The 22,497-nt window shown below is 38.2% G+C and overlaps 1 protein-coding gene and 1 long non-coding RNA gene across 2 annotated transcripts in view; one reads left to right on the plus strand and one right to left on the minus strand.

Moving 5' to 3' along the window:
- The first annotated feature begins 912 nt into the window (after window positions 1-912).
- On the plus strand, window positions 913-4,432 carry LOC148049736 (uncharacterized). Its single transcript, XR_015697979.1, has 2 exons — window positions 913-2,173; window positions 3,320-4,432. It is a non-coding gene; the product is annotated as an uncharacterized LOC148049736 (long non-coding RNA).
- A 1,323-nt stretch (window positions 4,433-5,755) lies between these two features.
- STON2 (stonin 2) overlaps window positions 5,756-22,497 on the minus strand; it is an 89,913-nt gene continuing 73,171 nt past the window's right edge. The window contains exons 6-7 of the mRNA XM_087725123.1: window positions 15,331-15,533; window positions 5,756-9,943 (exon numbers count right to left, since the gene is read on the minus strand). Coding sequence (XP_087581249.1) covers window positions 9,860-9,943; window positions 15,331-15,533 — 287 coding nt within the window. The 3' untranslated portion in view covers window positions 5,756-9,859. The remainder of the gene's footprint in view (window positions 9,944-15,330; window positions 15,534-22,497) is intronic.

A 22,497-nucleotide genomic window follows, 5' to 3' on the forward strand; every position in this document is an offset into this window, starting at 1 on the left:
AATGTGAAAGACTATGCATTAAGTGGAATTATTAGTATGGTAAAAGATAAATGACCAAAGTAAAGGACAAAAATGATTTTTTGAAAAATCATCTGAAAGAAAAAGCTATTTTTTATGATAAGGTCATTGCAATACTGTACAGCCATGCTATAATGTAAGTCCCTACAGAAATGTGGTTATATTTCCAGCTGCAGAAAAAGCCAATACAGTCCTAGGCTGCATTAATAGAGGAATAGAATCAATATCACATGAAGTGTTAATACCACTCCAAGTCACCAATGACTTGGTAAAACCACACTTGTAATACTGCATGCAGTTTTGGTCACTGCATGCAGTATTCCAAGTGTGGAATGTAAACAAGATATTGAGATTCTACAAAGAGTACAGAGAAGAGCAAAAAAGAGGCTAAAACATAAAGAATGGTTGCTGGAATTGGGTATGTTTAGTTTAATGAAAAGAAGGACTAAGACTGAATACATGATAGCAGTGTTCCAATATATCAGGGGTTGCCACAAAGAAGAGGGAGTCAAGCTATTCTCCAAAGCACTAAAAGGCAGGGCAAGAAGCAATGGATGGAAACTAATCAAGGAGGAAAGCAACCTAGAACTAAGGAGAAATTTCTTGACAGAACAATAAATCAGTAGAACAATTTGCCTCCAGAAGTTGTACATGCTCCAACACTGGAAGTTTTTAAAAAGAGATTGGACAACTATTTGTCTGAAATAGTATAGGGCAATGATGGTGAACCTTTTTGGCATCGAGTGCCCAAACTGGAATGCGTGTATGGGTGCATGCACACATGCATGCCAGAATCCCGTAAACTCAAAGACCAGCTGGCTGGTCTGCTCATGTGCATCGGCCAGCTAGTCTTTGAGTTTATGGGGTTGAACACACCGGCCAGCTGGTCTTCAGGTTTCCGGGGCTCTGGCACTCATGAGGCTCAGTTCGCTGGTGCACATGCATGTGCCAGAAACCAGAAAAGCAGGTGGTGATGGCACTCGCCAGCTGGTCTTCGGGTTTCCGGGGCTCCAGCATGCACAAAGATCAGCTGGCTGACGCGCATTCTGGAAATCAGAAGAGCAGCTGGCGACAGCACACATACCAACAGAGGCATCACAGGTATAGGGTTTGCTGCCTGAGCAAGGGGTTGGACTAGAAGACCTCCAAAGTCCCTTCCAACTCTGTTATTCTGTTATATTCCTAGTGATCCTATTTTCTCTTCCTATTTTTTTTTCCATGAACAAATCCTGTTGCAGCATTATCCAAGATGGCAACTGGTAATTATCTATCCCCAGTTTGCGGTTTGATAGGTTTTATTGCCTTTCAAAGTGTGGCACTCAGTGGTGTGTATTTGAGGAATGATTCTCCAGATGCTGTTTCAAAATGCACCTTCAGAGATTCTGTTCAGTAATAAATCAGTGAATAGAAAACAGATAGATGCTTGGAATTGCATTTAAAAATCAGCAATCTCACTAGAAACAAGCATTGTCGATCACCATATTCAATGAATGAGAAGCGCCTGGAAGAAAATACTTTTGTAGAATCTCTCAGATCAGGGTCTTCTCTGTTCTTTCAGGTTAGCACTGTCACTTTAGCCGTGTCTCATTAAAGTGATTGCAGGAGGTGATATGACAAATGTTTTTAAAAAGTTTTAGAAAATGCTGACCATTGACAGTTTCAGTGGGTTCTGTTGTCGCAAAATACATAGCTCAAGTGAAACAGTTATGTAATGTGATACTTGGGCTCCCTCTGATTCACAAGAATTATTTTCAAAGCACTTTCTTCCTTCTCCTCGCGACAGCAAAATTGATGCAATCAGTTTTTAAATTCAGAAAAAAATAACATGAAATAAACTCAGTCATATGCTAACTCCCAATGAGTTGTGTTGTGGGAAGAAGGCCGATGAGAGAGGATAGTTTCCACGGCTTTTTACTTGTCTTTCAGCTTGAAATATACATTAGAATAGATATGATTATATCTTTTTTTAACAAACATTGCATTTAAAATTCAAAAGTTGAGTTAAACTTAAAAATCTGATTTAAATTAATAAACAATCTTTTTTCCACAGAAATCTTGGCATCTTCATTATCACATTCCATAGGCTCTTGAAATGCCCTTAGGGTTGCACCCAGTTTATTTAGTTGGAACTAAGTCACACTAAATTCAAAACAATGTAAGAAAAAACATGAATGATGGAAGACAAATATTTTATTTACTCTTTACTTTTGTATTTTCTTTCTATGCTATATTATAAATTAATAGAAAACTATTAAAAAAATAATTTGAGTGATTGTCAAATATGAAACTGTGGGGCTGGGTACTACCCTGAGGATTGTTCCCTTTTAGTAACTTTTAAGGTCAAATTTTGCCCCGTCTTTAACTTTTTTCAATTTTATATTCAGTTTTTGTTTTTAACATTTTATTTGTACATCACCCAGACTCCCTCTGTGAGAGAGATGGGCAGTTTCTAAATGTGATAAATAAAAGTTAAAAAAATATTGATGCAATTGTTCACAATTGTTCCAGAAGACTGGGCAAAAAAAGGTGAGTTTAAATTACAACAAAATAGATTTCAGTTGATTATCAAGAAAAAAAAGATGCTAAAGATGAGAACTGTTCATTCATGGTACTGACAACCTTGGAAGATGGCTCATGATCTTGTAGGGAATGGTTGACGGTGGTGATTTAATTATTTTAAAATTAAATGAAAGAAATATGGATTTCTACAGAGATTTGGACCAAATCATGTCTAAAATATTTCCAATCTTAACATTCTATGATTCTATGAACCAAATGAAAACGAATGAGAAGAAAAAATGGCAAACAATACTATATTGAAGGTTTTCTTATTATGAAATGAACAGTAATATTTTGAACTTACAGTAAATAAACTATCTTTGGACTTAATAAAGCTTAAATTGAAGCACAAAAAGTATAAATTATTTTGTAACTTAGTATCATCCCCTAAAATACAACAAATTATCTCTTCTTTCCATATCCTATCCATAAAAAACTTCATGGAGTTTCTTCATTTCAGTTATAATCTCAACGAAAATTCATTAAGGGTCAACAGAAATATAGATATGTAAAATCTCATTGGACTATATTTCTCATACAGTAGTACATCAAATAAACTGACTAAATCAAGTGTTAAAAAGTTATTCATACACCTTATATTTCCTGCAGTCTTAATGGACACAATACCATTGCCTTGCAACCACCACCATAAATTATGCCAATATTTTCTTGTCTGAACTGACCACCCAGAGTGACATTCTTTTTGTTAACTCTTATCTTATCTGCTTTTTATTTGCTTTAGAACTGGTAATAGACCATGAAAGATGTACCATTGCAAATATTGTTGGATATCATTTCCACCTGGTCCCATCCGCATGGGTAATACTTGGCCATGAAGAGAGACAGAACTTGTTAGACTTGTTCCCCATCTTATCCCTGGTTAGGTTTTCCCTGAGGTTTTTTTTGTTTTTCTCAATTGCTTTAATAAATGATCATTGTAAGTCAACCAAACCTTTTGTTGTCATTATTATTAACTTTTTGGAAAAAGTAAGTGTCCATATTAGACAATAAAAACGAGCTGTGTTAGGTTGCATCCTAAAAGGAGAAAAAGATCATAAGGAGAAAAAGAATAGAAGCAGATTTGAAATTATCTGTTTTTTATGGTGTACAAGTATGCTCTTCTAATTTACAGCAATATGACAGAAAGGATTATTAAATCTGATCTTTATTTGCATATTATTGATAATGGATATTGGTCTCTTGAGAAATTGATGCCAGTAATGGCGTGCTTATTCTTTTAATTTGCTTAATGATCAGTGTGGAATACATTTAAATAGCTGAAATTCATTTTGATCCATCTCTTGATGAACATTTATAACTAGCTATGTTCTGCTTTTATTGATTTTAGTCTTTTTTTAAATTTTCTGACTTTAGATTGTTATCTGGCAGTATGAGAAATTAAGTATCAATATTTTTGTTTCTATTGTAATGTCTATTTTTAAAACAATCTATGCATCTTCTTATATTATAAACACATTCACATTGTGTACTTTTTATTGCAGTTTAACTCGTATTGCTAGATTTTTTTTTACCCATTATTAGAGTAACACTAGCAATATCAAACCACAAGATGGCAATAGTTCTCAAAAGGAAGAAATTAAATAAGAAGTGGTGAAGTTTCTTCATTTTGGAATTAAACCAAAACAATTCACAAAAGTGTCAAACGTTGTAAAATTCTGATGTTGCTGGGCTAACAATAAAATCTACTTAAAAAGGAGAAATGATATATGTTTCCACTAAGAATTTGTATGTACATAGGAGTTTCCTTTTCTTTTTTTGGCTCCACTCTTGTGCCAAATTGTTAACCAAACTATAAAGAAACTGGATCTAATAGAAAATAAAATCTATAATTGTGCATTTTGTTTTACTTATGTTTATTTTAGCAACAAATGCATCTACAAATTCACATGTGTTCGTTTTTCCCCCCCCTTTTCTTATTGATGCCTACAGTATAAGGAAAGGAAATATGTAATGAATTTCAATTTTGTTCTTGTGTTACATTGATCAGGTATTGCATATATTTGAACAGAGTTATCTTCCCACCTTATATAGTAAATGCTATCCTTTGACATATAATTATAATTTGATAATTAGCAGAGGATGTCCCATTTTTAAACAATAATTGCTAATTTTATTTTATTTTTATTTTCAGCAAAATTATAAACTGATTATAAACAGGCTGGCAGCATCTTTCCAAACCCTGCATAGGGAATCTCTTGCAATGGACAGGTCAGGGAAGGTTTTTTTAGCCAGCCTGCAAGTTTCTTATGGGAAATTTGCTTTGCTTTGGCATAGGCAAAAGGACAGGTGGACCTGTAACAAATGTGGTGTGTGGAGAATTTATATTTGGCATTGTTGGATTGCATCAATTTTTCCTGGCAATACTAGTCAGCATTCTGGCCAAAAGGACATAGGAGCAAAGTGAGGAAGGTTCCCAATCAAAGTTGAAGACTTTTTAAAGTTCCCATGTTTTTTCTTCCATGAGATACTGAACTTATTCTGGATCAGAGGTATAGGCAATCTTAACACTTAATACTTCAGTGGTGAGAACTATAATCTAAAAATACAGATTGCCTAATGAATGGTAAAGAGGCCAAAAGTTTGGGTCTGATAGTGTTCTTCCTTTAGGACTTACGCAAGACAAGTGAATAGCATCAGTGAAGACTGATAGTAATTCCCTCATTTTTCCCTATTAATAAGTACTCAATATACTGAAAAATGATCAGATCAAGTTATTTTGTGATTAAATGACCCATCAGCTTTAATAATATCAGATTATAAAGCTGCTTATAAAAAATTATAACATTAAGAAAATGAAATCAATGCCTTTATCCATACTTCATTCTGTTTCATGCAGATTGTTAGATAATTTCCATAGGGATTCCTTATGGTAATGCTCTGCAAAGTAGGCCTGGACCTGGTTAGGATTTGAACCATCAAGAAATCCAACGGCCAAAGACCAGACTGGAAAGTTAAAAGAACATCCAGAACATGGCAAACATAAACCACTTGTGTATGTTGCAAAATTTACGCCCATGTAGGCACCTTTTTACATGTATATTGAAACTCTGAACCATTCATGTTTTAACAAGTCATTATATTATGGCTATTATCTTTTCCTTTTCAACTATATAAAAAAATGAACAATGTAAAAATGAAGACACAACTGCTGTGAATGTCGAATTTCATTTGCATTTATTCAATAGTCCTTCCCAAACTCCAAAGTGACATTTCTCTGAGGGGGTGGAGAAGTGCCACAATATTTTTTTTAAGAATTAGCCAGTGTATAGACTTTTTCAAAGTACATTAAAAGGTAGAAACCGATTACAAAATATGTAAAAAACAACAACAATCACATTAGTGCAAGAGGTTATGACTTATCTGTATGGAGGCACTGAACAACATCATAATTGCAATACAAGCCCTTTTATTTATCCTCACAAGTCATTAAGGGCTTTGGAGTTGCTTTATGTTAAGTAACATTTTCACAATGAATTAATAGGGTTCCCATTACAAATCTGCTAATACCATAGAAATATGTTTCCTATATACAGTATAGGACTTAAATCAGATGGCATGTTACAATCTACAATTCACTAACAATGGACTGCGTATCAGCAAGTCAATTAAAAGTGAATCTATATAAGGCAGATGTTATTAATCCAAAACGATGGTTCATTTGTGGGGGTCCAAATATCAGCCAGGAATCTTAGCTTCTCCTCAATTCTACAATCCCCTCTCTCTTGTTAAGTCGTTTTAAGTACAGGTTGTGGCTCTTATTTGATAATCATCATACATTCTCTTATACCTTAACTGTTGTTAGTGCATTCTTCATAAGGATCTATTCTGAAAAGCACTGACTACTCAGATCATGTTAAACTTGATCACCAAGGGAAGAACAATTTCTGGGTACCCTTAAAATATGTTAATATTTACATTTTAAACTCCCCTAGTGAGCCTCGTACTACATTACATAGAAATAATCTTCCCCATGTCCATTTCCCTACCCCAAAATATTTTCTCTGAGATTAGGTAAAATCTAATTAGGCTTCCTGAATATTCTACCACACCCATATATCAGAGTATGTGAAATAAGTATTTTTAAAGACTTTCACTTAACCTCATCCTTTAGTATTCACTGAAAACGGCATTCATCAATTTTTGAGGCAGATTTTAAATGAAGCTGAAGGGCTGGTTCAGAAAAGCTTGCATAATATTTAAATACTTTATAAATATTGTGATTTGCCACTAAATGTGCAAACCAATGACAGTAAACAATATTCAGTTCAATGCAGCTAGGAGATAATAGGCAGATGTGCTTCTTGATATGCTAGATAATATGAAGTCAGTAAAGAATATCAATGGGCCTTTTGTCCTACACAGTTTATCCAAATGAGAAAATGATATATCATTACAAAGGCAGGGACGTTATTGGTATTGCGAGAATTATTTCACACACAGTCAGTGAAAGTAAGATATAGCAAAGGAAGGGCAGATGAAAACAAGCCAGGGAACTCAAAAGTGAAGACCAAATAGTCTGGTAAATAAACCAAGAAGAAAAGTTGAAATACATTACAGAAAAATTAGTTCTTGGCTCAAAGCAGTTGAGGAAAGTTGATTATGACTTTGTACTCTTTCTAGTGGGTACATAGTGGCTGTTCCAGTGGTGTGATTCAACTGGTCTAACAACTGGTTCGCTGAACATGTGCTTTGCACATCCGGAGTGGGTTAAAAACCTTAGCTTCTACTGCAGCTGAAGGGCCACACCTATCAGCTGGGCTAAAAAACAAGGAAATATAGGTGAGTATAACCCAGGGGTGGGCGAAGGAGCCCACCAGAAGGTCGGAGAGAACTGGTTCACTCTCAACTGATCTTCGGGGCTACCGGTTCACCTGAACTGGGCCAAACCGGTAGAATCCCATCCCTGGGCTGTTCCATTCCTTACCCTGTTATAGAAGATTTGCTGTATGCTATAGATGTATGTTGTAGAGTCATCTATAATATATGGTGTAAAGATTGTAACAGTTACTATGGAGGACAGACAAATAGAAGACTAACAACATATCCATGAACACCAATTAACAGTCAGAAGACATGATGAAAACTCCTTAATCTTACAACACAACATATGGACTGACTCAACCATAGTTTCAACTGGGAAACTGAGCATCTTAGACAAAACTAAATCCAAAAATGCTAATGAATTCCTGGACATTTGGCAATCAGACAAATCCACCATCAATGGACACATAGAACTAAATCACATTTATATACCATTCAAAAGAGACAATAAAAAAGATCAGAAGAAATAAAAAAGATCAGAATATATTCTCTCCAGCAGCCAACAGCCAAATAAACAAGGAATAACGCCAGGCAAACAATCAAGCAGAAAACAATACCCTACTCAAAGAACTACCAACAGAAAAACCACCAAAACTGACAGGGCAAGCTACTGTATATAAACAGTGTACAAACAGCAAAGCCGACACTTAACTGTATTTGCATTGATGCTATTATCTTGTTGGGTAATGAAACAACTATAAGCAAACTACTAAGCTCAGAGAGCAGCAAGGACTCTAGAGTTTACTCCTGAGCGCCACATATTCTGAAATTGCTGTTGGCCTATGAGTAAGTACCAATTACACCTTCCTCTCCTTATACAAGCGACTGGACAGTGATTTCATCACCAAGCCCATTTTCCAGAATAATATGGTCTAGAAGGAAAAAATATGTGAAATTTGCATCTAGTCTAGCTCTAGTAATTTGTTTAAAACTGGAATTTATTACAACACTAGAATATTTTAGACAGGATTCTGTGTGTAGGCTTTCATGACACTATCTATTGGGCAGTGTTGTGCTTCAGGGTTGAGGAACTGCTCTTAGACAACAGATTTCCTGATGTCTTGCCGGCAACTGGCTGGCATTCTCAGAAGCAAAGATGCCCACCAGAATTCTCTGTACTCATACAAATATATCAATACCCATGCAAAAATACTACAAATTCTTGCTTGACAGAAAGTGTGATTATAGATAAGTACAGCTCCCCAACTTGGTGCTCCTACCAATATATTGGACTACAATTGCTATAGCAATTGGTAAGGTTTACTTTATGGGCATAGGGAGGATTAAAATGGATATGCAGAATACTGAAGCTCCTATGTGAACTCAAAAAAAGTTCTTCAAAGATAGGTCCAGACATGTTTAGGAATATTCCCAGAAATCGGAAAACTAGAAACATGAGTCTTTAAATAACAACTATAAGCTGAAATTTTTCAAGGTCAAGTTTTTATCTCTATGAAAAAGACTGTGGACATAAGAATTCATAAAAACCTTCTCTGAACTGCCACTATGTCTACTTTGTATAAAGTAATACCATTAATTGCTTAGTAACATAGAAAATTATTTTTTTGAAGTATCTCTGAAATAAAATGTAGTATAAGACAGAATTTGAAAGTAGCATTAATAATTTACAAAAGTTAACCAACTTTTTACCAACCCCATCAAAACTTTAAGTATGGTAGTGATTTGGGGAACACATAGCTAAAAATTTAACTAAGATTAAATCTATTTCCCCCTCAGTATTTTTCCAGGTAAGAGTGTTCCAAAAGTCACCTAGTCCCTTTCAGCTGGTAACTATAACTAAATCATGTCTAAAGAATAACTGGCATTTCAGTAAATTGCATAAAATATTTCTGATTCGCCAAGGGAAGTCTACAATATTTAAATATTCTTTCTTGAAGATGGCATACACGAGAACTGAGATCATGTGTCTTTCATTTGGAGTTCCCAATGGCTCTCTCTACCTACTAGTAGCTGATAGGAAAGGTTGTTTAGAATTTCTCACTGAGAGCCATAGGCATGATAGAAACATAGAAAGACTGGGGTCTCTTCTATACCTCCCATCCCCAGGGCTGTTGCAGATCACCTGGAAAAACTCCACTGAAGACTGAATTACCAATCAACAGGAACTGTCAAGTAACAGGTGGAAAATACTTAACAAGACTAGAATTTTGACAACTCTAGCTGACAAAATACAGTTATTTTGCTGTAAAAGGTATACTGTAACAGATGAAAACAGGCTTGAGTGCATTGCAAGCCTATATACTTAGTGTAATTCTACCCAAACTACTCAGCAAACATATCCCAAAATAATTTTTTAAGCATGTTCAGAGAGAGAACAGTCACTCCAAATACTTCTTGGTTCTTCGGACTATAGAAGGCAGGCACGGCATTCCTTGTCTTCAATTCTTGTCACTTCTATTGTTTTCAGATACAGCTACTTTCATTGCACAGCACATTCCTTGGCATTATCATTGTCTTCTCCCAAATTATCTGGATTCAAGCTTTTCTTCCTCTCTATTCCCACCTGAAAGAAAAACAAACGGGAATTTTGTGGAGAACAGCAAAAGATCACCTAATTTTTGTTTGGTATGTTTCACTCAAGAATGACTTGTCCCAAAGCAAGAATGGGCAGTACTCCTCTGATTCACAGATGATAGGTATGTAGAACTGACTCCAGCAAAAGCAGGATTTTCCCATGCTGCCTACATGGGAAATATTGAAGTAGTGCCATGGTGGCTCATTGCAGGATGGAAAAGTCCACCTAACTTAGTGGATATATAAATTTGAGAGGGAAGGATTCTCCCAACCCTACATAAAGCAAGTGGGGAACCAAAGAAAAAAACCCTATGTATATGTAATGTGCTTTTTCTTTCTGTCCATTAGATTTATGAACATAAAAATTATGATGAGTAAGGCATGATTATAAGGAGACCCAGCTATTTGGACAACTTGTGGCAAAGTTTGATAGCTATCATCATTCTTTAGGATACATTCTAGGAGCTGGTGGGGCAGGGAACCATGCTTTTGAGTTGGACCTCAGAAGACCAGGAATAAACATTAATTCTTGTGAAAAGGTACTGTATAATTCAGTTAAAAAGCAAAAGTGCCCTAGATATTCAAAGAATGTGCTGTGTTTCCAGTGGTGTTAGGTATTTTTTTTTGGGGGGGGGGAATAGGCAATATGATTCCAAGCAATAGATACAGATTGATTTTGGAAAAAAATGAAATATCTGGGAATCCAACTTTGTTCCTATAAAAATAAAGATAGAAGGACATAAAACACATAGGGTTTCAGTCAATGACCGAATGCTTTGCCTACCAGAAAAAGTGTCTTCCATCAGAGGAGGTAAATTGGGTCAGGAGACACAGCTGAAAGGATTTCAATGTTAATGTGAAAATACAGAAAGAACAAGGCTAAGGTTATAGGCCAAAAGTAGTAGGAATGTTGGCTGGAAAGGTGCTGGATGGCTCATAAAAAGCTTCATTAGCAGACTAGAGAGAGTAACACTACCTGAAGAAAGGAGGAAAATGGAACGACTCCTTTTAATGAAAAGAGAACTAAAGTTAGCAGTTTCAAATATAAAAGAAAGGCCAACATGTATTTATTTTACCTATTTATACTTTAAATTTATAAGGCAGCCAACTCACAGCAGGGTACAGATTGGAAACAAAATCCAATATATTAACTCAACACAGAAATAAAAGATGAACATAGCCAGGAGGGACAGACTTAGCACAATACTGGATATAACCTTTTCAAGCTGACTCATACTCAGCTAAACTAGAGGCTGGGGAAACAGCCAAATCTTCAAGGCTCATTTAAAGCATAGCAAATTGGCTAAAGGCAAGATGAAACTCTTCCAAATATCATATCTCTGTGGAAATAGGGCCAAACTATAATGGTGAAAGAAGGTGGAGGGTAAGAGCTTTTGAACTCCAAGAGGAAGGTTATTCCACTGTGCAGGTGGCATAACAGAGAAGGCAAGCTTCTAGGTAGATCAGGTCAGGAAATAGATTACAGTAAGAGAATCTTGCCACTACATTTGAGTTTTACCTTCCCTCCCTCTTATAACTTGTTGATTTAGGAAAGAGTATCTTCCTAACAATATCTTCTTTCCAGACTTCAAAGAATCCTTCTGTTCTTTTTGTTGCTGATTTTTGTTTTGTTTTTGTTTTCTGTTGTTTTGTTTAATCAGAAACTGTCACATTATCTCTCCCTTTGGAAAACTAATTGGACAGGCTTGATTAACACTGAAAATTTAGTTTTTCCTTTTGAAGACTAACAACAGCTGATGTACTTGAATACACAGTAACTGTAATTACAGGGTGTTTTTACTGTTGTCCTTTTTATGTATTTTCTTGTGTAACATTTTTACTTCTTATTTTTTGAATTTTTAAGTAGATATCCTACATTTTTTGTTATGCATTAGATTATTGCAGAATGATCAATGCTACATGGATAGAATGACCATGGGGACACTTTTAATGCCTTCCAAACTTCAAAAACCTTGAGGGTTTATTTGATGTCACAAAAAACCAAGCACTTAGCATATAGAGGTCCTGGAGACAGGTTCCCCCACTATATAAAGGATGAACAAGGGGAATGTCTCCAAAAATATTTTTGCTCTTTACCACCATGAACAGAATGAGCTCTTTAATGTTCAAATGAATAAAGCTAATTTGGTGAAGCAAACAACTCAAGTTGTAACTTAATATGATTCAGTAGTTGGGGAAAACAAGACTCATGTTACAGAGAAAAACTTGTATACAAACACCTGAAGCATATAGAGTCATGGCAGTAGGAAAGTAGCCTCTTTGGTGGTCCTTGATTTGGAGACCTCTTCTAACTGATCCAGAAAACAAAGTGCAGAAGAACTTGAGCTATGTGGCAAAGAAACTTAATGTGGAAATGTGTAATTAACCTAAACAATGGAATGAAATTACACCTTGAAGTGGAAAGATATGACATAACATACAACATGGGGCCAAAGAGGCCAAATAACGAAACACTAAATTAGTAAATGAGTCAAACTATTAAAAAGTAAAGAAGGGGCAATTCAGTGACAATAAAGTTATTCTACGTCTAAATAACAAGGTCTACATAGAGATATGAAAGTATACATTCTTCAAATCTATAAATGTGAGCCATTCTACCATTTTAAAAATGGGAAAGATATAAGCAGTACAGTATATGTAATATCCCAAAACCACAACACCTTTTAAAAAAACATTTGAAATGGCTATGTGATGGCAAAGCGATCTGCTTCTCATCAATAGCAATAAGACAGATTTATATACTTCTTCATGGTGCTCATGTACTTCTCTCTAAGTGATTTACAAAATCAGCATACTGCACCCAATAATCTGGGTCCTCATTTTACCGACCTTGCAAGGATGGAAGTCTGAGTCAATTCAGAATCGAACTGAGCCATTCAGAATTGAACTCTTGGAACAAGCAGGGAGTTAGCCTGCAGTACTGCATTTTAACCACTGTGCCACCATGGCTCTTAAGCCATGAGTTAAGTTTCTTCCACAGGAATACATGACCTGAAGTACACAGAAAAGTACTTTTCTGGAAATAGGAAGTAGAGCTGAACAGTATTAAACAGGGACAATTGAGAAATAGCTGGAGGAGAAACAATGCTCAGAAATGAGCCTGGTGTTCATTGGAACGTCATAATGGCAAATTGGGGGGAGAAAAGAGAGAAAAAGACCCAAAGTCACAAAGCCCACAGCAATTAAGCAATTCAAGACCTAAAAATCATTCCTAGAAGAAAGAAGAGGAAATGGTGAGCGGAAGAAGGGAAATTTAAGTTGAAAACATGAGTGCATTTAGGCAAGACTGGCGCCAAGAAGCTATAATCAGCTGACTGTCAAACTGAATGCCTAGGAAATCCAAGCAAAATTGACTTTAAAAAGAGAGGGGAGGCAATCTTGTCATTTTCCTTAACCCTTTGTTATGAAAGAGAAAGGAAGCTGGAAAACAGCTGAGCAAAATATAGGAAGGCTGGGAGAAGGCCAGCAAGAATCCTGTGTCACCCACAGGGGCATTCCACAGAGATGATTAGGAGAAGGGTGAAGGTTCAATAAAAGAATGGCATTGTACCGGCCAGGGGTCAGCAACCCATGGCTCTGGAGCCACATGTGGCTCTTTCATCTCTCTCTTGCAGCTCTCTGTCGCCAGTTGGCACTACAATTTTGAGAGGAGCTTCCAGTTGTGGGGGGGGGGAGTAGGGTGTGCCAAGAGGAGACTCTATGGCAGAGCGTGGGTTTTCCGATCAGCTCCACAATTGATAAGGCTTTTGGCTAGGACAGGTAGAGAAAAAATGATGCCACGCTGGAAGGAGACTCTATAGTGGGGGAACGGGAATTCCTGTCAGCTCCAGAATTGAATGGGGGGCTTCTGGTTAGGACTTTTGTGGCTCTTTGAGTGTTTAAGGTTGCCGACCACTAGTATAGGCCAAGGAGATGTACTACTGTAAGCAATTGCTCTCTGCCAGATACTTAAAAGAAGCAATTGGTAGAAAGAAAATAAGTAACTTGGGGGAAAGGGCTTTAAATGAATAGAACTCTTAGCTACCTGTAAAGCAATGAAAGAGCTAGCAAAATATTCAAGGAGGAGGTAAGAAGAGGAAGGGCTCATTGCTTAGGCAAAAAAGAAAAAAGAAAAGAAATTGGTGAGTACAGTGAAAGTTTCAAGGTTAAAAACTGAAGTTTAATTAAAGAAAGTAAATTAGAAAGAAGAAAAAATAACTCTAGGAAACTTTGAAGAAGAATTAAAAGTATATTAAAGAATATTTTTTAAAATGTTGTTGTTAGTTGCAAAGTTGTGTCCAAGCCCCATGGACAAAGTTCCTCCAGGCCTTCCTGTCCTCTACTATCCTCTGGAGTCCATTTAAGCTCACCCCTACTGCTTCAGTGACTCCATCCAGCCACCTGATTTTTAGGTGGCCAAAGTATTTGAGTTTCATCTTCAGGATCTGGCCTTCTAAAGAGCAGTCAGGGTTGATTCCTCTAGGACTGACCGGTTTGATCGCTTTGCAGTCCAAGGGACTCGCAGGAGTCTTCTCCAGCACCATCGTTCAAAGACCTCAATTCTTTGGCGCTCAGCCTTTCTTATGCTCCAACTTTCACAGACATATATTGCAACTGGGAAAACTATACACACTTTTGTTGGCAGGTTGGCAGGGTATTATTTTAAAAAATAAGGAAGGAAAGAAGTAAGAGCATTTGATAAAGCAGAAGGATGTTCAGGTCAAGCATGAACATGCTAAACACTGTGGCAAGTCTAAAACAAATCCAAACAAGCAAGTAGGAGGATTAATGGATTAAGCAGGAGCCATGACTAGTTGGACCGGAGAAAAGGGCCTTTCCCAAATACTGCTACATGCGGTACATGTTTCCAAATGTGGCTCTGCATAGAGTTATAACTCATGGGAGTGAATAATTCTGTTCTGAGAAATAGGATGCACAATAGGGTCTCTAAGGCCCCTTCCCATTCTATGATAATTTAAAAGTTAAATAATTACAGACCTTTGTCCCATTGTAATTAAATGTGATTATTCTGTGCCTCAGGAAAATAGATTGCTTCTGATTTTTATTATATGAGATCATTTAATTTGAGATGTCAGGTTCTGAGCCTGGGGCCTTTTCATGCAACATATATTCTGCCAAAAAACTGGAGATTGTTTTAATCCTTTAAATTACTGCAGGCAACATACATCAGATAGCATAGAAGATCTGACTATTCGTACATTAGAGATTCTGTAGAAGGCATGCTATCAAAAGTTATCTGAATGTAAAAATGAACAAACCCAGCTGTTCCTGTAAGCCACACTAACTTTGGAAGAAAAAACAAAAGTATGGATGTGGGTGTGGGTAAACGGGTGGTTATCAGTTATTGAACCATACCTTATAATTGTAATGTGCTGCATAATTCACCCACTTCCTGACATCAGTCTTGCCTTCCACGGAGATGGACCGAACGGCAGCCTTGGATGCTGAACTTGCTGGCATATCAAAGTCTACATCCACATAGCGGACAAAATGAGAAGGCACTTCCCGGTCTGAGCCAAGTTCCAGGTGGCAAAAGAAGCAATGAGGATGACCTGCAGCTAAAAAGTAATGAAAGAATATGGCAACTGAGAACACCAACATGGAATCTTAGAAGAAAAAAGATGACAAATACCAAAAGAAAGCCACTGAATTATTCAAATGATTATGTTAGGATTCTGAGGTCAGCTTTTCTGACATAAAATATGGAGATACTCAACTTATTTTTTTAAAATCAAACTTGATAAGACTCACAGGCATTAAATAAAGCTTCGCTAGAATATTACTAGTACAACATATTCTAATTCTAGAACCTGTCTAAACAACCACGGCTCCTATAATACCTACAATTCATCATCACTGGCAAAATTAGTTAACTGAAGGGAATTGGAAAGCCACACCACCCACATATTTTAGAATATTGCTACACAACTCTCAGAACCTTCTGGCATTCCTTGCAAATACATCACAATGAATCCTGGAAAAAATGCTTGAAAAACTGTCAGCTAATGCTGGCTAAAGAGTGGTTGTCTCTTCTTTCATGCAGAATTATCACTTGACATATACAATAGTAGTTAAGGCTGATGCATGCTATTAACAGTTCTACGTGTTAATTTAGAACAGAATAAGCCAATGCATACAAATGTGGTCTTTTAACATGCTCAATCCCAAGGCAGTAAGGAAATCCCAGTTTCTTTTAAAATATAGGGTTTGAGGCATGATTACACAGAGAAATAGGCCCAACTCATTGTTCTTGGCTGATGACCCCTGATAATTATTTTGAACCATGTACTTTCTTCATGTGAAAAATTCAGGAACAAAACATCATCATTATTTTTTCCTATGGCTGCAAGGCAAATCTTTGGTACACACTTGTATAAGATGCAAACAAAAGTTATGACTTATTGCATGTAATTGTTCATAAGAAGATATTGAGGTATTTTTGAGGTATTGTTTTAATGAAAAGCTTACTTCAAAAAGAGGAAATAAATTTACTTAACTTTTCCTCACTATTTTCCCCACTTTTTTTAATTAAATGTGTTTGTCAGCTGCTTTTCTTGCTGTGAAACATATCTAATTTTCTCCCATTCAGAATACTTTACTCATGTAATTTGATAAACATATAATGAGGCTTAAAGAATATCAATTCTAAAACAAAATTGTGAAACATTGTCTTAAACAATTAATATAGTAGTATGGACAATAGTTGGACAACCTTTTGTTTCAAATATCTGAATCTCAGTGTGTCCTCTTGCAATGTCTAAAACTAGTAACTTTCTGCTTAAATATGTGAATTCTGTATGATCTTGCACAACCATGATCTGGGCCCCAATCTCCTTGTCTGTGATATAGAAATAATACCATGTTATTCCTCTGTGAAGAGTTTTTAGCTTTGGCCCGATTGTTGTTACACACTATAGAGACAAAAATAATAGATGCCATACAACAAGATAATTTTTGAGTATTCTCAAGTATATAAACCATGATTTATAAATATATCATTTTGCCTTTCATGTAAAACGGGGGTCCCCAACCTCTGGGCTGTGACTTATTTGGAATTGGCCAAGTGAGTGGCTGATTGGAGCATGTGCAACTGCACACAGGGGTGAAATGCTCTGACATCTGCTACCGGTTTGCTTCGTTAGCATGCTCACCCCAGGCACTAAGAAGCCTTCCCTATTGAACAAAAGGGAGACGGGGGAACCCCTGCAGGGCAGAGCTGAAGAATATGCCCAATTCTTAGCGGACAAGATTGCTCGGTTTCGGTCGGACTTGGACTCCACACCTGCAGTTCCAGCCGAGGCACAGGGGGACCAAGTAGAACAGCTCTGGGTTGAGTTTCAGGACGTTACCCCCGGGGATGTGGACAAGGCCATGAGAGCTGTAAGTTCCTCCACCTGTGTTCTGGATCCGTGTCCCTCATGGCTGGTTGCTAACTGCAGTGAGGTGACACGAGGCTGGATCCAGGCGGTTGTAACCGCCTCCCTTCGGGAGGGGAACTTCCCCGCCACACTGAAAACGGCGGTGGTGAGACCCCTCCTGAAGAAACCATCCTTGGATCCAGCTGTTTTAAACAGCTATCGCCCGGTCTCCAACCTCCCCTTTCTGGGAAAGGTTGTTGAGAAGGTGGTGGCCTTCCAGCTCCAACGGTCCTTGGAGGAAGCAAACTATCTAGACCCCTTCCAGTCAGGCTTCAGACCCGGTTACAGCACAGAAACCGCTTTGGTCGCATTGATGGATGATCTCTGGAGAGCCAGAGATGAAGGACACTCCTCCATCCTGGTTCTCCTTGACCTCTCAGCGGCTTTCGATACCATCGACCATGGTATCCTTCTGCGATGACTGCGGGAGGTGGGAGTGGGAGGCACCGTGCTACGGTGGTTCTCCTCCTACCTCTCGGACAGGTCGCAGTCGGTGTTAGTGGGAGGGCAGAGATCGTCCCCAAGGCCCCTAAATTATGGGGTGCCGCAGGGTTCGGTCTTATCCCCCCTACTATTCAACATCTACATGAAACCGCTGGGAGAGATCATCCGCAGGCACGGGATTAGATACCATCAATATGCGGACGATACTCAATTGTATCTGTCCGCCCCGTGCCAAATCAATGAAGCGGTAGACGTGATGGGCCGGGGTCTTGAGGCCGTTATGGACTGGATGAGGATTAACAAGCTTGTGCTCAACCCGGAAAAGACCGAGTGGCTGTTGTGTTTTCCTCCCAAAGATTTGGCCAACATTCCAACACTCAGGCTGGGGGGTCAAATTTTATACCCCTCAGAGAGGGTTCGCAACTTGGGAGTCCTCCTGGATCCACAGCTGTCATTCGACCACCATTTAACGGCTGTGACCAGGGGGGCATTCGCCCAGGTACGCCTGGTGCGCCAGTTGCGACCCTACCTGAACCGGGAGGCCCTCACAACAGTCACTCGGGCCCTTGTGACCTCTAGGCTGGAATACTGCAATGTGCTCTACATGGGGCTGCCCTTGAGGAGCATCCGGCGACTTCAGATAGTGCAGAATGCAGCCGCGCGAGTGATTGCGGGTGCACCCCGATTCACCCGCATAACACCTATCCTCCGCGAGCTGCGCTGGCTACCTGTCGATCTCCGGATGCGCTTCAAGGTGCTATTAATCACCCATAAAGCCCTACATGGCAGTGGATCTGGATACTTGAGAGACCGCCTTCTGCCGATTACCTCCCTACGACCTATAAGATCGCATAGATTAGGCCTCCTCCGTATCCCATCGGCCAGCCAATGTTGGCTGGCAACTACAAGGAGGAGGGCCTTCTCAGCAGTAGCCCCGACCCTTTGGAACGAGCTCCCCGTGGAGATTCGTACCCTCTCCACCGTCCAAGCCTTCCGCATAGCCTTGAAGAACTGGCTCGCCCGTCAGGCCTGGGGATAAGGACCGCCACCCCGCCCGAATGATGAATGAATGTTGTTTACTATTTTATTATATGTTGTCGTCTTTAATATTGTATTCTCCCCCCTCCCTGGTTTTTCTGTGAGCCGCCCTGAGTCCCCTCAGGGAAAAGGGCGGCATACAAATGTTAATAAAACCAAACCAAAAACCAAAACCTTTTCTGAATCTGCAAAGGTAAGTAGAACAGCGGGGTGGTGGTGGTGGTGACAGCTGTGCCATGTGATTTAGATTCGCTAGAAAGCAGGATTTCTAGCAAATATAAATCGTGTGGCACAGCTGATTGTCACACAGCTGATTGTCATAACTTTTTAAAAACTTTTAAAGCATTTTTTAAACTACCGGTTCAAGTGAACCGGTAGTATTTTTTACTACCTGTTCGGGTGAGCCAGTCTGAAATGATAGCATTTCACCCCTGCCTGCACACCTCAATTTGCATTGCGCGCATGCATGTGGTGGGGCTTTTGTAGATGTTTGCTTAAAATATGGAAAGGCAGTAGTATGGTCCTTTTGTAATATCACAGGTTCGGTGTCAGCAATCAGCAATTGCTGGCATGAATGGTCCATCTGTTCAGTAGCAGCTTTCTGGATAGAAAGAGACATATGAGAGTGTCAAAAGGGAAGAGAGAGTAAAGGACAAAGGGCTGGTAGAATGAGAAAATGGCGAATCCTAGTTGTTTTTGACTTTTCACCCACTCACAACTTGCTTCAGCCAACATGAATGATATGCAGTGTCAGATTATTCTGAATGCTGTTCAACAACAATAAGATTGCTAATTTCTGCTTTAGAAGCAGAATCAGGATTTTTTTTGATAGTTTAAAAGACATTGCCACAGTCTCACTATCATCTAGAGCAGGAGTGAAGAATGTTGGAGAAGCAAGATCATCCAGTCTTCTGGAGGACACTAGCAATATGGAATCAAAATTGCTCACTCCATTTGGGACATTATTTAGGAGAAGGTGCCTACTTTAAGGGTGTCTTTTTCTGTCTTTCTCTGTGACTGGGTTTTAAAACTACACCAAAACCCATGGTTTGTTTATCTATGAATTACTGAGTAGGCTATGATTGTCTTGAACCTCAAAACACATTGCATCATAAATCACAGTTACAAGCCATTCTGTCTAAGTTCAAACAATACACAAAGCCTCAAACCAAAAATAGTGAGTCAGTGTGACACAAAAATAAAGCCTGTTTGCTGGTTGTGTGCATGTGCATAATGTATACAATATTTTGCAAGGGATTTATTTTAAAACTTCAGCAATTTTCATACATACACATTGAGAAAGGGATGTTTGATTAAATGTTGGTTTTCTACAGTGTACAGCCCCAAATCTGTACTTTAAGTCTATTCTTATTCAATATGGGCTGGCCTGTTTTCAGGCTAGGCAGAAAAACATTCTATGAATCAATATTTTCCCAACATTCTTTATTCTGTCTGATGCTGGCTAACTAAAAACATCCTTTTGTACTGAAGCAATGAATCATACACAGTTAGGACAGAGATTTCTCACAGCCTATAAACAAGACCCATTATTTATCAGCCAGCATCAACAAGTTGTTTATAGAGAAGCACACATCAGAAGTTATCAAGCTGCTGTTGGAACAATACTGCAAAAAGCAATGCTATACAGGGGAATTGAGCTTATCTGTTTTGATCTTAAAACTTAAAACTGGCCCAACGTAACTTTTTTTTAAAAAAAAGTTCAGAGTTATGACATAACAGCTGTTTCTTAAACACAACAAAAGACAGCTGTGCACTTGCCTTGTATCCAGAATGGACAAGTTATTTCCATGCGTCACGAAATCAGTTTACCAAGGCCCAAGTGAGAAATAAAATTTAGTTATGCCAAGGTCATATGAACATCCATCGATTACAATGCCCCAATCATTTATATGCAACAGTTCTACAGTATTCATGCAAAGGATTATATTGTGACTATTACATTGGTTCATTGGTTTTATTTGTTTAGAATCATATGGGAATCCAGTCTATAAGTTGGTGGAGTTATCCAGCTTCTGGACAGAGATAATTAATATTATAAATATGTAACAAGTAATTAAGAAAATACATTTAGTATTCATTTTTTTTAATTTTTGTTAAGACTTTTGATTATATAAAAAGTAAAAGTGTAAGTGATTGGGCTTCAAAAGAGCCGAGGTGGCGCAGTGGTTAGAGTGCAGCACTGCAGGCTACTTCATCTAACTGTTAGCTACAGCTCGGCGGTTCAAATCTCACTGGCTCAGGGTTGACTCAGCCTTCCATCCTTCCGAGGTGGGTAAAATGAGGACCCAGATTGTTGGGGGTGATATGCTGACTCTGTAAATTGCTTAGAGAGGGCTGAAAGCCCTATGAAGTGGTAAATAAGTTGAACTGCTATTGCTATTGCTATTCAAAAGATTTATGTAATCAGGAGAGATCTCCACGTAGCATAGAGAAGCTCAAATTCTGTGACCAACCCTTTTCAGTTTCTGAGATCTTAACTAGATGCATTTCTAAAAACTTTCAGTTCTATGAAATGCTTTTTAGCACTTCTAGTACTGTTTTGACAAACTTTTTCAAAATATATCAATTCTGCAGCATGATTTTGTCTTCCCTTTTTATACCACTCCTCTATTACCTGATACCTCTGCTGCTATTCATTTGATTATCCGTGACTTTATTTCATGTATGTTTCTTGTCTGACATAAACAGGAATGCTTTCCACTATGAGAAAAATAATTCTGTTAATGGTTTTTAATCTGACAATTAAAGCTAGCTGTGATTCCCTGTCAACAATGGGGTTGGCACTCAAAGAGCTATTTGAACCAGTTTCCCACAGAAAACTCCGGGAGCCACAAAGCCCTTCCCATGCCTGACTGTTTCCTGAGCGGCCACAAAACTAGCATATGTAGTTGAATTAAACATTCTGTTTTCTTCTGAAACTTTTTTTTTCTTGGATTTATCCATGGTTGGCCTACCGGGGGTCGAAAAGCTCAATACATTGTGTGCCAGCTGGTGTCACATATTGGTGGTTGTGACGCATACTTTGAGCAACAGGGAACTGCAGCAGAGGGATGAAAGAGTGACATCCAGAGTCGCGGGTTGCTGACCCCTGGGCTAGAACTACTGTGCTGTAGTGATATTTTAATGTACTTATTTATTAAATTTATATGTCACTGATCTCCCCTATAAGGTGACTCTGGGCAGCTTATACATTTATAATGTAATTTATTTAATACATTTCCTGTTCACTGTCCAATTTTACAGAAGATGGTCATGGGCCTTCAGTTGAAAAACATACTAAACCCTCAATAGCTTGGGAAAACAGTCTTATTTTTTCGTATGTTTCAGCAACAAAGCTGATGTGAAAGAAAGGAACTTACTCTGCTCTCAATACAGCCTTGCTTGTAACATGCCAAGAGATCAGGCATGTCCAGACAAGATGATGCTGTACTGTAGTCAGGCAGTTATCAGCATTCTCTGAAATTCCTCTGCCAAAGTGCTGAAGAAAGATGTGGTAGTTGTTCTCAACATTAGAGCAGAGTTAAAACTAATAAAAAAAATCTGTTAGTAATAAAAATTCTAGGAGTTCCGTTCCTCAGTTCCAGCTGAGAACAGAGTATAT

The sequence above is a fragment of the Thamnophis sirtalis genome, unplaced genomic scaffold (genome assembly GCF_051295495.1).
Source record: "Thamnophis sirtalis isolate CommonGarterSnake01/CBP01778 unplaced genomic scaffold, rThaSir2_p1.2 scaffold_1, whole genome shotgun sequence".
Classification (NCBI taxonomy): domain Eukaryota; kingdom Metazoa; phylum Chordata; class Lepidosauria; order Squamata; family Natricidae; genus Thamnophis; species Thamnophis sirtalis.